At 37.0% G+C, this 17,623-nt stretch overlaps 1 protein-coding gene across 1 annotated transcript; it reads left to right on the top strand.

The window, feature by feature from the left end:
• The first annotated feature begins 717 nt into the window (after positions 1-717).
• zgc:171775 (STKc_p38 domain-containing protein) lies at positions 718-17,623 on the top strand. Its single transcript, XM_020922476.2, has 12 exons — positions 718-886; positions 3,219-3,348; positions 7,893-7,951; positions 8,409-8,520; positions 9,903-9,932; positions 10,007-10,054; positions 11,844-11,958; positions 13,288-13,359; positions 13,799-13,878; positions 14,917-14,995; positions 16,178-16,351; positions 16,750-17,623. Exons 1-12 carry the CDS (start codon positions 753-755, stop codon positions 16,809-16,811), a joined length of 1,095 nt encoding a protein of 364 aa, XP_020778135.1. The 5' UTR covers positions 718-752; the 3' UTR covers positions 16,812-17,623.

Raw genomic sequence — 17,623 nt, 5'->3', positions numbered from 1 at the left:
TCACTTCATAGATTAACCTAGGACAAGTGTGTTAATTCTTAGATCGCATTTGTAGCTATGCCTATTTTTACTTCAGCATATGCCAGTATTAATAGCCTACTACTGTATAGCCTGTGTACTAAGTATTATACTCTAGTCTAGACCAAATCAGATCGCATTCAAGACTTTGTAGATTCTGGACTGTTTCTGCCCTCTGCTGGCCAACAAGGATAATTCACATTTATATTAAAAGTCTACAGGTGATCAATCTCAGAGGAAGAGGAAATAAGTTAATATTGGGAGGGACGGCGAGGACACTATGAGTTTACTCTAGGCTTGATCATTTTGTTTGTTTGAAGCGAAGACGTGGCTTTTTGAATGCAGCTACACGGTTGAGTAGGCTATCAACTCTGGTTACTGTTTGACCAGTGACTTGGCCTCACTTGATGTTATCAGACTATTGTTCTGAGTTGTTAAACACTTGAGGAACCAGTCTTTGCTCATAAGTCCCTCCCAATTCTTTCTAAAAAAAAAAAAAAAAATACAGGCATGGGCCCTGTTCCAAATAAATAAGCTTGTCTAATTTCGATTTCTGTTTTAATTCTAAATATCTGTCTGTCTGACTGGTGCATTTGACAGCTCAGAACTATGAAACAGCTGAGAGCGCTCGGAGGCGTGTCCACAGTCCACCCGCCTCTGTAGATCTACCTGCCTCACCTGTTGGGCGCACTAAAGGAGCGCAGACACCACAGACGAACTACTGAGACGGTGCTATGGGGTCCCCGGTGAGTGATTCCCCGGTGAGACCAGGATATTACCGTGTAGAAGTGCAGAAAACCACGTGGGATGTCCCGGAGAGATACACGCAGCTCCGCTCGGTTGGATCTGGCGCGTACGGGACTGTGTGGTAAGTAAGTGGCACATAATTGGCACAGGGCAGTTGACTGGCTTTACCCTTTCTGCAGACATGTCACCTTAATTGAATCCATACAAAACAGTAGGTTAAGAGTTAGGTGATCTTGTCAGGTCTTTATCTTTGTCTCTTTTAAAGATAATGATGCGCGTAAACCTGAGGCGGCGTAAACACGGCCCATAAAAGTAAAAAGCTTTGGGTATGGCTTGCTATAGCTGCAACACGCCCCTTCATTTTATGGTAGGCCCAAGGGTAAGTATAATGTTTGCCCTGCATCTGCATCTGATAGAAGGACAATAGCAACACATCAAGGCTTTGTAAGATTTGTGTCTGAAGACAAAAGGTCGTGCTGTTGGAGGAATTTATATGACAAAAGTCTAAAAGTAGCCTCAAAAAAGTGCAATTACATTTTGTGCTAGTATAGCCTATTACACACACAGCCATTACACTGTTAGTAATGCACAATATTAATAGAATGACTTAAACGACCTTTTCCAAAAGTTATCAGGTGGAGTTTTCTTTATATTATATTATATTACAGTGCCTCGGGCCTCTTATCACACTAGCCTTGCTCTTTGATATCCTACAATTGTCATTCAACATTTTCCTAGTCATACTTCTATCCTGACTCCAGTGAAAGTGATAAGTTACGGCTCAGTGACACAAAGTATTTTCTGTCAGATTGTAAAGTGCGCTGAGAGCCAGCCTTGGTGCCAGTTCTCTGAAGGGCCCAGTGATTACAGATAGAGCCTCCATTGTGGCCCCGGGCTCCTCAGCGTGTCCCTGCAGGTCTGAAGGAGAACACTGGAATCTGGGTCTGGAATCTGAGCAGCCAGGCCAAAGTCACACTGCACTGTGGAGAAACTGGGCGCATCATTGCATCCATTTTGGGGTCAAACACAAGTGGAATGGTACTGCCTTTAAAAGTGCAATATGTAACTTTTTAGTTGGGGGTATGTCACCAGCTTGGTTCTATGGATATGTCGTTGCTCTGCCTTGAATGTTCCACCGTATGACATGAAACAGCTCTACCTTACATTTATTCAGTTACATGTGGTTTTAATAGCTCAAAAATAGAAAAACAGGCATTCTGACTGTGAGCAGGGTTGCCTCTCCACAGATCTGACCTGTAACTTGGTCTGGTTTGGTTTCCAAGAAGATAGAACGGTTTAATACAATCACAAATCTGCAGATAAAGTCAAAATTAAAGTTAAAGGCGTGACTGTTATGCTTTGGAAGAGTTATGTTAATATATTTATAGAATTAATTTTGCACTCCTTTTATATAGAAACTTTGTTTTCTTCAGACAAATTGTAAAAAGCGAAATAGCTTATTTACCTGACATATTTGAGCGGTAGCACTTCCGCCTTCGTGACGTGTCTCTTATCATCTGTTGTTCTCAGGTGTAGGCAGTTTGATGGATCTAGATCTACCAGTGTTGTCACAATGCTAAAATTTCAAACTCAATTTCAGTACTAAGGAATAGACTCAATACTCATTACAGACACCGATACCATGATGATAATAAAAAACGTTTTTCTTTAAACAATAGAATGTGATTTTCAGCTATTTTAAATCTTAGTACTTTCTATGTATTTGCCATGTGATCTTAAATCTGTGAAATCCCTCAGTGGTCCAGGTAAGTTCCATAGTGGTCCATAGGCGTCTAGTAGGAATGTAACAGTAACCAAAATATCGTGATATTGTATCATCAAAGTTCTCACAATAATATCGTGGGCCATCACAATTTATTGAATTCCAGGTCTCTTTGCTTAAATTAAGAATTATGGTGCAGCATGGGCTAAAAAAAACTGTGGGAAATACATAGACCATGATCCTTTGCTCCATTTCAGCGTAAACTACAAGAAGAAATAACAGTTCTAAGCACTTTTAAGTTTTAGTTCTTTGGATTAAGTCTTGTCAAGGCATTTTAAGAGGAAAAAGTCACATATTATTAGTTTTGTTGACTTCCACAAAATGTCGCAATAAATATCTGTGTATCGTGAAAATATCGTACTGAGAGATTTCGACATCGTTACATCCCTAATCATGAGCCTCCCCACCATATCGTGAGCTTTCCCACAATATCGCAATAAATATCGTACCGTAAGGTTTGGACGGTGATGATATCGTGTCGTAAGACTTGGATATTGTTACACCCCGTAGCGTATACTAGTCTATGTGGTCTTATTCTTTTCCTGATATGGTTCACATTAGTATCGATTAGTATTTGATTTTCCATACTTTTGACAACCCTAGTTCAAACCATCTTCCTCTTTGGATTTTAATGTGTTTCTACTCCAGTTGATCTTATTTGTCTCCTCAGCTCCGCCATTGACCAGAAGACTAAAGAGAAGGTGGCCATCAAGAAGCTGTACAGACCCTTCCAGTCCCTGATTCACGCTAAAAGAGCTTACAGAGAACTGCGACTTCTACGCCATATACAGCACGACAATGTAAGCTCCTTCAGAAACAATGCAGTTTTTTAATTCAGATCTATTTCATATTTGTCATTCATTTGTCAGAATTTATGTGATGGTTTTTTTTTTTCTGACAAATTCTCAGAAGAGGGTTAGGGTTAGGGTTGTGAATAGCAGCAGAGCAGATGTAGAGATGAAATACCTGAGATTGGTGGCCGCTTTGTTCACATACACACCCAAATCTGATTCTTATCTAATTTCTGATTCATGATCATAAAGAAATAAGATGATGTTGCTGTTACTTGTCATTTTAATATTCTTATATCTCCAAAACTCTGATAACTTTGAGTGTGCATCTAACTGCAACCATTGATATACACTACCAGTCAAAAGTTATGTTTCTCATTTCTTATTTCCTTGATAATTTAGATTGTAGATTCTCTCTAAAGACATCAAAACTATAAATGACACATATGGAATGTAGTAAACAAAATGTAAAATTACTCAAAACTTGGTTTAGATTACAAAAAAAAATACTTTGCTTTGACCACTGCTTTGGAGACTTTTTTCAGATGACTTTATTAGAAAGATTATAAAGATATTTAAGATTATTTAAAGGACAGACAAACCTCAAAATCTGATGTGCATAGGGAGGGATCAGAGGGACCATGATCAGAAAGAAATAAGATGATTTTGCTGTTGCATGTCATTTTAACATTCCTATATCTTCAAAACTCAGATAATTTTGAGTGTACATGTCACTGCAACCACTGACATACACCACCAGTCAAAAGTAAAGTTTCCTATTTCTCTTTCTATTATTTAGATTGTAGATTCTCTCTAAAGACATCAAAACTATGAATACTATATGTCCAAAAAAATTTTTTTAAATACTCAAAACTTGCTTTAGATTACAAATAAATAAATAAATAAACGACACTCTTTGCTTTGACCACTGCTTTGGAGACTTTTTTCAGGCGACTGTATTATAAAGATTATTGAGAGAAGTCTAAGGGTTTTAGTTATTTTTAACTTTAGGCAAAAACTTTAACTTTTTTTTTTTATTCCTTCTTTCTTTCTTCCCTTCTTCCTTTCTTTATATATTTGATGTCATCCATACACAGTGTTGGGAAGGTTACTTTTAAAATGTATTCCCCTACAGATTACAGATTACACACACCAAAATGTAGAGTGAGTAACGTAATCTGAATACTTTGGATTACTTGATATTGTCATGCTTTTTAGTTTAGTTTTGGTTTTAGTCCTGGTTTAGTCCTAGTTTAGTCCTAGTTTAGTCCTGGTGTTAGTCCTGGTTTAGTCCTAGTTTAGTTTTAGTTTTAGTCCTGGTTTAGTCCTGGTTTAGTTTTAGTCCTGGTTTAGTCCTAGTTTAGTCCTTTAGTTTTAGTTTTAGTAGTTTAGTCCTTTTTAGTTTAGTCTATTAGTCTTTCTAGTTTTAGTCCTGTTTAGTCCTAGTTTAGTTTAGTCCTTTTAGTCTAGTTTAGTTTTAGTCCTGGTTTAGTCCTTTAGTTTAGTCCTGGTTTAGTCCTATTAGTTTAGTCCTAGTTTAGTCCTAGTTTAGTTTAGTCTAGTTTAGTCCTGGTTTAGTCCTAGTTTAGTCCTAGTTTAGTTTAGTCCTGGTTTAGTCCTAGTTTAGTTCTGGTTTAGTCTTTTAGTCTAGTTTAGTTTAGTCCTGTTTAGTCCTGGTTTAGTTTTAGTTTTAGTCCTGGTTTAGTCCTAGTTTAGTTCTGTTTTAGTCCTGGTTTAGTCCTAGTTTAGATTTGGTATTAGTCCTGGTTTAGTCCCAGTTTAGTCCCAGTTTACTTCTGGTTTTAGTCCTGGTTTAGTCCTAGTTTAGTCCTAGTTTAGTTTTGGTTTAGTCCTAATTTAGTCCTAGTTTAGTTCTGGTTTTAGTCCTGTTTAGTCCTAGTTTAGTTCTGGTTTTAGTCCTGGTTTAATTCTAGTTTAGTCCTAGTTTAGTTCTGGTTTTAGTCCTGGTTTAGTTGTAGTTTAGTCCTGGTTTTAGTCCTGGTTTAGCCCAAAATGTGAAAACTGAAAATTACCGCCCTGTAATCCATTTATTTCAACAAAGTAACTGTAATCCAGTTACCACTCACTGAAACAGTAAATTTAACCGAATACAGTTGCTCATAATTTGTACTCTGATTACATAACTGCGGTACATGTAATCTGTTACTCCCCAACACTGTCCATACATATATAAAACAGAAAGTAGTAAACATAAAGAAAACAGCACTGAATGAGGTGTGTCCAAACTTTAGACTGTTAGTGTATAATAATAAAATAAAATAAAATAAAACTATCATTCTCCACAGTAAGTCAAATTACTAACCCAGCAATAATAGGTCTATTGACTATTTATTAGTTTTTTTATGCATTGTAATTGAGAAGTGAGGTCCCTACAATATAGGCACATTTTTGTTACTATAGCAAGGGTTTAAAGATTAATATAAAGGACCAGATTCAACATTTGTGAATATACTTTTTTTATAAATCTCTTTTGTGAATACTATGTAATAAATAGGGAATACTTGCTGTTGCCATCCTCGCATTATATAACCTGAAAAGTACCTATTGTAAAGGTCTGCAGTTAAAGGTTGCTCTGTGCTTTTGCTGTGGAACCATCATGCTTCAGTGTTTTACCTGTAAACAGCCAGTCCCCAGCTCAAGTGGCCAAATAATAATGTCTCTAAAATAAGTATAGAGAGGCTCTGCTTGACTATAATTCTAAAGGGCTAGTTCTAGGTTCTTAAGGGAGATCTAGACGCTATAGTTAAGGGTGAAGGAGATTTATGAGTTCCGTGGTAGAATTTGCAACTATTCTGTCAAAATGCAGATGTTTTGAAGTGGTCTGTGGCTAATATCCTTGTAATTACCGAGTCTGTTTACATGAAACAAAAACTGGTACAAAGTTAAAAGTGGTAATATTAGTATGTGTTTGTATACAAATTTAAATAGGGTTGTCAGAAATCACAAAACCCAGATACTTATCAATACTCATTTGCACAGGTATCAATACGGGGCAAAGATAATTTATGAAACCAAAGTGAGTCTTTCCTGAATAATTTTAGAAAGGTCTTGTTCTATATCAGATTTTGTATGAAATTTATTTTTTTGTATGAAAAGCACTCCATAAATAAGTTTGATTGATTGAAACATTCTATAGATGATTTTGAATAAACATTATGGTAGTGAAATTGGCATAGAGCATTAGGTGTTTTTTCTTATCAAAATTTAGTCTGAAATTATAGTATTAATTTATAACAAAGATTGCTTGAAGACATTACATTAATATAGTTGTTGTTTGTTTGTTTGTTTGTTTGTTTGTTTGTTTTTTCACCAAATGTACTTCTCCCTAGGTGCATTATGTAACTTTCCTGGTGGAGGGTCCATCAAATGCTTTTCTCCACAGAGATGTTATTGCCTTGTATGGTATAAAACCTTTCTATCTTTATATAGATACCAAACCAGACCAAGTTACAGGTCGGATCTGTGGATGCATGCATCTGCAGAATGCATGTTTTCTAGGACTTTTTGAGCTATAAAATGTAAATGTAATGTAAAATGTAATGAATAAATGTAAGATAGAACTGTCATATTGTGGAACTTTCCAGGCAGAGTAATGACATATCCACAGAAATAGGCAGGTGATGGACCTCCATGCCAAAAAATTACAGTGTGCACCTTTAATCTAAGAAAACTTATTTTAGAACACAAACCAAACATATGAAGGGGTTTGGACTGGGGGGTGGAGGCTAAAGGGTACTGGTTACCTATGGCCCAGTGCAGGCAGGGGCCCCTCACAAAGTCTACAATATACACTACAAGTTGATTCTTATCCAAGGCCCAAGAGTTGGTGCTACCTGAACATATGGCAACAGCCTGTAAAAAAAGTTAAATTATGCTTATGTCTGACAAATATGTATTCCAATGTATGTCTCTGATTAAAATAATAGGAGAAATTTTAAGATTCCCAAGCTTCTGATGAAGTAGCTACATAAATCATATGTATCATAAATCATACTTTTATTTAATACCTTAAAGGTCCTATATTCGATAAAATTGACTCTTGTGAGCTTTAAGCCATGTATAATGCTGCAACCTTACATCAAAAATGTACCTGGAGTTATGTTTGCTTTCATTCACGCATGTTCGAGTAATCCTTTAGTCCGTCTACATCTCCAAAGCTCAGAATGCTCTGTTCCACCTTGTGATGTCATGAAGCATTAGTTTATGCAAGCTAACAGCTCCTTTTACCTTTAGTTCAGTGCCTAAATATGCAGGGTTTGTATGTTAAAAATGTGTGAATGCAACAAAACACAACTCCAGGTATGTTTGTGATGAGGAAACAACATTATAACATACATAGATCAGAAAACAGTGCAATAGAGGCCCTTTAAATAGGAGTTTCCAACATTCCTTTGGATGTTTTCCAGTTGCATTCATGTGGATTGAGCTCATATGAATTCCAGGAAAGCTCTGATCTAAGAATGCTTGTTGTTTTTTTGACAGTGATTAATTAATTGCACTATAATTATCATCATTGCGTGTTTTGTTTGAAGGTGATCTCTCTGTTGAATGTCTTCACCCCAGCCTCTACCTTGGATACATTCCAGACTTTGTGAGTACATTCTTACCTGATACACCTCCATACGTGTGGGTGCTTGTGTGGAGGAGTGAGATTGTTAGCGTGTTTCTTCTTGTTTGTTTGGAGTTTTTCTTCTTCTTTTAAAGGTGCACTGTGTAACTTTTCTGGTAGAGGGTCCGTCAAATGCTTTTCTTCAATGAGATGTTATTGCTTTGTCTGGAATGTTTTACAGTATGGCATTAAAAACTTTGTCTCCATGGAAACCAAAACAGACTAAGTCACAGTGAGAATGCCTGTTTTTCTAGGTATTTTTGAGAAACAAAACCACCTGTAATTGAATAAATGAAAGATAGAGCTGTTTAATATCATACTGTGGAACATTCCAGGCAGAGTAGTTACATATCCATAGAAACAAGCAAAATGTTACACAGTGCACCTTTAAGGGACAAACAGTGAGTGTGTGTATATAGTCCATATGTGCTGTTCACAGTTACATGGTGATGCCATTCGTGGCACAGGACCTGGGGCACATCATGAAGAGGAAGAGGCTGTCAGAGCGCATCATCACATACCTCTTCTACCAGCTCCTCCGAGGACTCAAGGTGGGAAAGCTGTCTCAATGTTTCCAAACAGGCCTATCACAATAAATACGATATTGGCTTATTGTTCAGTATATGAAAGCTGGAACAATATTTTTGGGGGGGGTCAGTATTTATCGTGTGTAAATTTTTTTCGCAGTGCTGGAATTTTTTTTTTCCTTCTTTTTTGACTGTATGATAAGAGTTATGCTGTCTCAGTGAAAAAAGCATGTCTTCATTGAGAAAGCCCGGGCATATTACAACTCATAACTGAGAGCAGCGCCAGAGTTAGCAATTTGGGGGCCCTAGGCAAACCTGAGTTTGGGGCCCTCACTCTGATGCACTGGTTTGTTGTTGTTGTTGTTGTTATTTCATGAGACATGCATATCTTTATTTGAATTAGGGTGGATTGGAAACTTGTGTTATTAGCCACATAGCCTATTAGATAACCAGAGCTGAAAGTAGTTTTATTTTTTTGCTAGTACAATTACATTTATGTTTACATCAATTATATATGATTATGATTATGATTGTGATTATGTAAAATCAGGGTCAAGCTGACTCTTCCATTCTAACGTGAAAGGGGGGGAAATCTTTGACAGTTAAAATAGATTTGACAATCTGATACTATTTTGATGGTGTTTTCTTGTTTAAAAGTAAACTGCTCTCATTTAATGTCATATTGAGAGAAAATCAAATTGCTCTGAGGCTTTGGCCATTAGTGGCACTGAGGGCAATCAGTTGGGGGGCCCCTCCAGGTTTGGGGGCCCTAGGCAACCACCTACTGTTGCCTAATGATAGCACCGCCTCTGACTGACAAGTGAGATGATACACTGCAAATTTTACATTAAAATCTATTTCATATTTGTGATTAATCTGACAGAATTTAGTTATGTTATGTTTTTCACTTTTTGGGTTTTAGTTTTTTCTTAGATCACATTCTCAGAGGTGATATGGAAGCAGCAGAGCAGATGTAGAGTGTTATGAATATAAAGACAGTTGACAGTGGCTTTGTTTGCTTGCACACCAAAATATGTTTATTATCTGATTTCTGGACATTTAAGATTATTTAAATGACAAACAAACCACAAAATCTGATGTCAGCAATAAGAAGGCCCATGTTCAGAGAGTTTTGCTGTTTATATGTTATTTTAAAAGTCTTACAACTCATAAAGTCTGAGAATAATCTGATATTGAGTGTGCATGTAGCCACAGCCAGTTTGGTCTGCACCTGGGGCTGGTAACAACATTAGTAGCAATATCAGGGACAGTTGATATGGGAATCTTTGTAATAATAGCAGTAACAGTGGAGAAATGCATGTAATATCACGCCTTTTGTTAGTCATAACTATTAGTGATTGATCTGTGTGCCTGTATTTACCAAGTATCTCTGTCTGTTCCTGCAGTACATTCACTCAGCAGGCATCATTCATCGGGTCAGTATGAAATATGCACCATCTGCTCTGGGGTCATATATGTATACTCACACATACATGCTATTATGTGGTAGGATCTCAAACCTGGAAACCTCGCCGTGAATGAAAACTGTGAACTCAAGGTAAAGCAGAACACTGTTATTTTAAGACATCTTTTGAAATGACTTTTTTGATTGGCTGTCCCATAAGTATAAGTATAGCAAAAATGAGTTGCCTTGACTGGCCAGGAAAAAAACTAGCTTTTAATACTGTTGTGTATGCCCCAAAACAGATCCAGGATTGTGTATGTTGTTTCATATGGATGAATAATCCTTTGTATAACTGTCACTACGAAGCAGTGAGAGTGATTTTTTTTTTAGTTATGCTGGAAATAATTGCACAGGCCTCCAGAAAGCCTCGTTTCTGGGTAATTTATGACAGTAAATTTCTAATATCATCTCATCAAACTCTTGCTCAGAGTCCAGTGAGGTTAATTTTGTCTGACCAAAGTTTAGTTAGTTTCCATACCTGACAGTTTCAATTGCACGCTTTCAGTTTTCCTTAGAGCGGTCACATGATGCAATTGTGTCTATCTTGTCAGCTGATTTACACAGGTGTTTTCCTACTGACACAGGAAGGACAATGGTGCCATCTGCCATCCAGCTTCTTCAGGACAGTATCTCAACAAAATATCTGAAATACAATAAACATAAACTGAATCGTCTTGAATTTGGCGCCCTCGTCTTTTCGAGCAGCATGTACCCAGTGCGCTCGGAATGGTCTGTCAGAAATAGGAAATGATAAATCTGAGGTATAGTTGTAATTTTTAATTAGCCAAATATAACGAAATGCTACAATGACATGTAGATGAAGAAAACTGGGACATTTTCTTATTTTTCCTAGATTTTGTCAGACTTACTACCGTGAACAGAGCCCGCCAAAAGTTGTTATCAGTGGCGGAGTTAGCAATTTGAGGGCCCTAGGCAAACTTTAGTTTGGGGCCCTCATTATCTTGCACTTTTCAAAAAATATATATATTTATTGTCTGTTTTTCCCCGTTGTTCTTGAGACTTGCACATCTCTATTTATTTGAATAATGGTGGACTGGAAACTTGTCATACTGGTTCAGTCGCCTACTAGATAACCAGAACTGAGAGTAGTTTTATTTTTTGCTGGTACAATAACATTTTTGTTTACATGCATTACATAGGATTATTATTATTTTTCTTATGATTATTGTTTAAAAGTAAACGAATTTAATGTCTTATTGAGCAAAAATCAAATTGCTTTGAGGCCATTAGTGGGTGGCACTGAGGGCAATTGGCTGGCAGCTGCCTACTTTTGCCTAATGGTAACGCCGCCTCTGGTTGTCATCGCATGTTTCCAAACGCCTTCTTAGTATGTGACATAAGCGTGAATATAGCCAATGCTGGTAGATAGAGGCATGAACATCCAATAAAAGTTGTGACTGAGTGCTGGATCCAAAGACAAAAATTTGTGCAAAAGAAAAAACAGATCCGCACTGCATTTCTTTGGAGCTCCCTTTGGAGATTTTTTTTTAAAAATCTTTTTTAATGACATGTAATGAATGTGGTGTAATTAAAATAATAAAATTAAAAATTAAATAATACTGGGAGCTCCAAAGAACTGTGGTGCAAATAGTTTTTTATTTTGCATAAATTAGTTGACCAGACATCACAATAATATCACATGACCATTCTGAAGACTGTTGTGAGTGAGTATGAAACTCAACTGAACTTTGGTCTGAATAATAATCTACTATAATAAATTTGCCCAGATGTTAATAATAATAATAATAATAATAATAATAATAATAATAATAATAATATATCAGACTTATATTGCACTTTTCTGGACACTCAAAGCCACTGTGTTAGGTGGATTGAGTTAATTAAATTCTGATATGTTCAGATCCTGGACTTTGGCTTGGCTCGACAGACAGAAACAGAGATGACCGGGTATGTGGTGACGCGCTGGTACAGAGCTCCAGAGGTCATTTTCAACTGGATGCACTACACTCAGACAGGTACACAAAGCAGAGGGCAGAGGTGTAGCACTGATGGTTGTTCAAGTATGAATGAATGAATGTTTATTTGGACAGTAACACATAAACCATACACAGAAAAACATAAATGCATATGTGTAATGCAAAAACTAAATAAATCTTTTGCGTAACAAGCAAACAAAAGCTGTTGTCACACATAGATTGCTTTATGTCGGAAAGGGAGTATGAGGAATATAAAAACTTTCTTAACCCCACACCTTTATCTACTGTCACAAATTAATGAAGTGGAAAAAAATGGATGGATGGACAAATTAATGAATGAACATTTAAGGGCGAAGTATAGTTCTGCGTTGACGCAACGTGCACTGTCGCTGTTGCCTTGTTGCCGTCGTTTTTGATTTATGGATCTGCATTGAGGTCTATGCGCCGCAAAATAATTCACCGCCAAAATGCTAGGGGGCTAGGATATATGTCCATTCATATATACCGTCTATACTATGACCTGCAGATTTATAATGTCTGAAAAGTTTAACATGAACCATCTCCAGCGCAATAGAAGCACAGAACACACTCACCATTAGCAGAACACCCCTCTGTCATATTCATGTCATGTCACATATATTCCACTTAGTCATGTCCTTTTTAAGTTCGACAAAAGCTGAACCTCATCAGCGCACACAGCAAGGTGTTTTTTGAGTGCTTAGTTTATGCAAATTAGCCATGCAGTTTTAATAAAATTTTATTTCTGTAAAATGTAAACAAATATGGGCAAAGCTGCATTAAACACATTATTACTCAATGTATACTGAAAGAAAGGAAAGCAGAGTACAGGAAATGTATGTAGAGCGGTAGCAGAGAGGACCAGTCACAGCCCTTATTGTTTGCATTGCTTCCCTTGCTGTTTGTGTCGTTTTGACATGTAGTTAGAAAATTTCGGAGGTGCACGTTGGTCGATGCAGACGCTCTGCGTAGAGGGTTCACGTCGACGCAGACTCTCTGCATTGTGACGCAGACAATTTGACGCTGGATCGTAAATTGGCCTTTAGACTCCTTATTTCCTTCTAAATGCATCATAAACTATAACTGTACAGTATACACATTTCAATACATTTTTGTCATTTGGTTCTTCCACTATTCTTCCACTAACATTATCCTGTCCAATACTTTTTTAAAATGCTCTTTTGAACTCATGCATATGTGGACAATGTTTTTGTTCTACTTTCACATTGTTCCATAACTAATCATAATAATTAATAATTGAAGTAGCAGTGTATATTAGGAGTAGCTGTAGTAAATGTGATGGTTTTGCTAAATATGAATGTAACTGTAACTGTGATGTTTCTTCTCCAGTGGACGTGTGGTCGGCTGCCTGCATCCTGGCTGAGATGATCACTGGACAAGTTCTCTTCCCAGGACACGACAGTATCCTCACAAAGCAATCCAAAGTTTATTAATAATTTAAAGGTTCACTGTGTAACTTTTGTGTTGGAGGCTCTGCTATCTGCTTGTCTCCATGGAGATGTTATCGCTTTGCCTGCAATGATCTACAATAAGATATTAAACTTATCTAACTCCATAGAAACAAGTTGTTGTCACCATTATCATGTTACAGGTCAGATCTGTGGACTGGTGACTTCACTCACAAGAATGCAACGTATTTAGCTATTTAAATATATCTAATTGAATAAATGCATGATAGATAAGTTTCAGGTCACACTGCGTAACATAAAGCAATTACATCTCCATGGAGACAAGCAGTTGACAAGCTGACCCCACACCCTAAAGTTGCATAATAGACCTTTAATATATGAAGGAGCATGAAGGAACAGAGTGGAGTTTTGTCTTTGACCAGTTTGTTGAGGCATTGACCAGCTGAAGAAGATCATGAGGTTAACAGGAACTCCTGACAGCACCTTGGTCCAGAAGATGCAGAGCAAAGATGTAAGAACTTTTGTGTAGCTATTGAACACTTCATAATCCATGGACATTTTTACAGGGGCTAACAGAGACATCAAAATAAATCATTTAAATTTACAGTTTAGTGTATGTGAAGAGAAACAGCTAACAAAATATGTCAATATAATAGTAATATTTTACAATGGTACAGTAGTGGAGGTGCGGAAGTGAGGAAAATAATGACAATAATATAAGACAACACTATCGGTTTGTTGCAAGAGCCAAGCACACAGAAATAAAGAATGATTTTAAAATAAAGAAATATACCTATGTTCAAATGATTATTTAGCTAATTAAGATGCTTTACAGTGTGCATTATTCATTCACTTCACACTTGGTGGTGGTAAATTACCATTGTAGCCACAGCTGCCCTGGGGAAGCGCAGCGGCCATTCTGTGCCAATCAGCTCCTCTGACCACCAACACTCACGCTCACATCACTTTCATTCTAGGCAATGTGGATGAAATGCCTTTCCTAAGAACACAATGTAGTTTTTTTACTACTGGCGCCCCCCTGTGGTGCTTGGTTTTCCTGTGGTCTCCATCCAAGTACTATCCAGGTCCAGCCTTGCTTATCTTATGGGATCTGATGAGACCAAACTTTGTCAAGCCAGTATGGACACACATAATAACTCTTATAAAACATAGGCTACCAGTTTAGGATGAGGCCAAAACATTTATTAAACCAATCTAAACTTTAATTTTATTGGAAAAGCACTTTGGGCATTTTGAGTTTTATAAAAGTCTCTATAAATAAAGATTGATTGACTGATTATTTATAGTAAGCAAACACCAGAGAAGGTCAAGTCACATTCTCATTTATAATATAGTATAGTATGTATGTACACTGTAGTGCAACTTCATTTGGAAGCAAACTATTATAATCATGGTATTTCTTCAATAAATAATGTTCAGCGTCCTCTTTAGCATGGACACAGTACACACCTGTACACAAAGTTTAACCTCAGAATATAATAAATGTCATTTGTAATAATTCTGAGATAATGTTTGGTATATGACACAGGCACAGACGTACGTACAGGGCCTGCCTCCACAGAAGAAGAGGAAGTTCAGAGAGGTCTTCCCTGATATGGACAAACATGGTAGGACCTTTGTGCCTGATTTGGCCTCTTCTCTTCATTCCTTGATTCAGTGGCTGTGTTTCCATACACTTCAAAAATCTGACCATTATCTGATTTCTGGAAACATTTTCAGATTATTAACATTTTTTGTGTATGAGTTATCAGATTTGTATGTGTTAGCTCTCATTTGTTCAGGTTTTGACAAGGAAATTATGCAAAAAGGGCAAACTAATGTGGAAATTACAAAAAATGAGTTAGTATGTTAAAGATTGAAAGAAGTTAAATCATTGTAATGTGTCTTCCAAATCAAAAATAACTAATAAAGCATAATATACAACAAAAATAAGCAAATGAAAACTGAAATATAAATTCACTTGTTTCTGTTGAACAAAATTCACCATAAATCTCTATCAAAATTATTACATCTGAAGCCTTATAAGACCTCAAAATATGTTCGAAATATTTAACTTTTTACACTTTAAGTACATTTTTAAACGGATACTTTAATACTTTGATGGTACATTGTGTAACTTTTCTGATGGAGGGTCCATGATCTGCATGTTTCTATTGATATGTCATTTCTCTGCCTGTTCCACAATATGACATTAAATAGCTCCACCTTACATTTACTCAATTAGCATTTTGCCCACTGATCTGAAGGTTGGTGGTTCGAATCCAGCTCTCGACATAAACATCACAGGTTGAGCGGTCAGATCCACTGACCCACAGGTTGGCTGGTGTCATTCCAGCTCCCACAGATGAATGCTGCCGTTGTGTCCTTGGGCAAGACACTTAACCCACCTTGCCCACAGTGTCTGCGTACACTGGTGTATGAATGTGTGTGTGAATGGGTGAATGGTTCCTTGTTGTAAAGCGCTTTGAGTGCCTTGAAGGTGGAAAAGCGCTATAGAAAAATGTGACCATTTACCATTTACCAATTACAGGAAGTTTTACTTTCAAAAATACCTAGAAAAACAGGCATTCTGACTGTGAGCAGGGTTGTCTTTAAACAGATCTGACCTGTAACTTGGCCTGGTTTGGTTTCCATGGACATAGAAAGGTTTAATGCCATGCTATGAAACATTCCAGACAAAGCAATAACAGGACGACGGACTCCCCCCCCCCAAAAAAAAGTTACATATTGCACTTTTAATACTGCATTTACATTAACTCCATAAGTCCTCACTGTTGTTGTGTATGTAGCGGTGGAGTTGCTGGAGGGCATGCTGCTGCTGGACCCAGAGCGGCGTCTGACTGCAGCACAGGGCCTGTCTCAGCCCTTCGTCTCAGAGTATCACGACCCTGAGTCTGAGCCCGACTCTGAGCCCTACGATGACTCCTTTGAGAGCCTGGAGCTGGCAGTGGGGGAGTGGAAGAGTAAGTAACAATATGTAATTGTACACACAACAGGAGGGATAAATACTATTTTAGAAGGCAAGTCTAGCTGTGCCAACAACTGATCAGTCAAAGTGAATATTATTCAGTTGCATTTGATATTCAGTTCATTTCAGTTATTATGAATATACTACGTATTGTGTGTAAAACATGCCTTTAAATGTTAGTAGCCATAAATTATCAGACAAATATGCAAAGACTATATATATAATAAGTATATAGATTTTTCCAAATCTTCAAAACAATGTCCAACTCTTGATATTATTCTATATTGCTTCATTATAGCAAAGCAGACAGGGTATGTCAAATATACTGCAGTAATGGTAATGGTGCTTTGTCTGAATAAATTATGTGCTTTGTTTTTATATTTTGTTATTCAGGTCTTATTCACATGGAGATCATGACCTTTGACCCTGACGATCCAAGAAGGACAGCAATGTAGATGACCGACTTAGTTTTTTTTTTTTTTTTTTTTTTTTTTTTAATTGAAGTTATTGAATTGATTTCAAGTGCAGTTATTAAAAAGACAGACACGGTTGTGGTAAAGCTTTAAAAATTAAAATGTGGTGGGTTTGTGTTTTAGCGCAGGTGTGTACAGTATAATAAATGTTGAGATCTCGCAAACCCCATTTTAAACCTGTAAAGCACGCCTCCAAGAGGGACATGCTGCTAACTATTTCACTGTAAACTAAATAAACAACACAAAATGAAATGAAATGTGTTTATTTACAAGTTGTTACATACTGTTGAGATGTGTGCCAAATGAAACCTTGGTGAATTCACTATTTTAATATACCGTAAGTCTTTAACAATATTAAGAGTTGTGTCCAATGTTACAATAAGATACACATGTGCAAGCACACTACAGACTGAAGTTTTTTCAAATAATAATCGATCTGTGACTTAGATGAACACCTTTAGGCTCTGAAGTTAGAGTAGTTTGACTCATTTCCACCAGAGGGCAGTATATCCCAATGCATTTCAGGGCCTCCCTGACATTTTTCTGTAGTGCAAGGTTAACAAGAAAAGTACTTTACAGCTGGTGTCATGAACATTCCCTGGGGGTGTGAAGCTAACTAAAAGCACTACTCTGTCTGGAGACTTAAACTGAGCTTTGTTTTAATGCAATCTGATCTGAAAGACCTGCCTTGGTTGAAGCTACAGCAGGCAGTGGTGGAATGTAACAAAGTTAATGTAATAATGTAGTAATGTTTGAAATTTGCTGAAAAGGCTGAGTGGTTTATTATTAACATG

The sequence above is a fragment of the Boleophthalmus pectinirostris genome, unplaced genomic scaffold, assembly GCF_026225935.1.
Source record: "Boleophthalmus pectinirostris isolate CB_2022bp ecotype Guang Dong unplaced genomic scaffold, ASM2622593v1 HiC_scaffold_8, whole genome shotgun sequence".
NCBI classification, from domain to species: domain Eukaryota; kingdom Metazoa; phylum Chordata; class Actinopteri; order Gobiiformes; family Gobiidae; genus Boleophthalmus; species Boleophthalmus pectinirostris.
Note: the sequence above shows the minus strand (reverse complement) of the source record. Positions and strands in the feature narration are given on the sequence as shown.

Bases quoted from the DNA above. Each gene is read 5' to 3' on its own strand.
- zgc:171775 (XM_020922476.2), top strand. From the start codon at position 753: ATGGGGTCCCCGGTGAGTGATTCCCCGGTGAGACCAGGATATTACCGT. The intron at 9,933-10,006 runs GTCAGTATGAAA...ATTATGTGGTAG, and splicing joins CAGCAGGCATCATTCATCGG to GATCTCAAACCTGGAAACCT. The intron at 14,996-16,177 runs GTAGGACCTTTG...TTGTGTATGTAG, and splicing joins CCCTGATATGGACAAACATG to CGGTGGAGTTGCTGGAGGGC.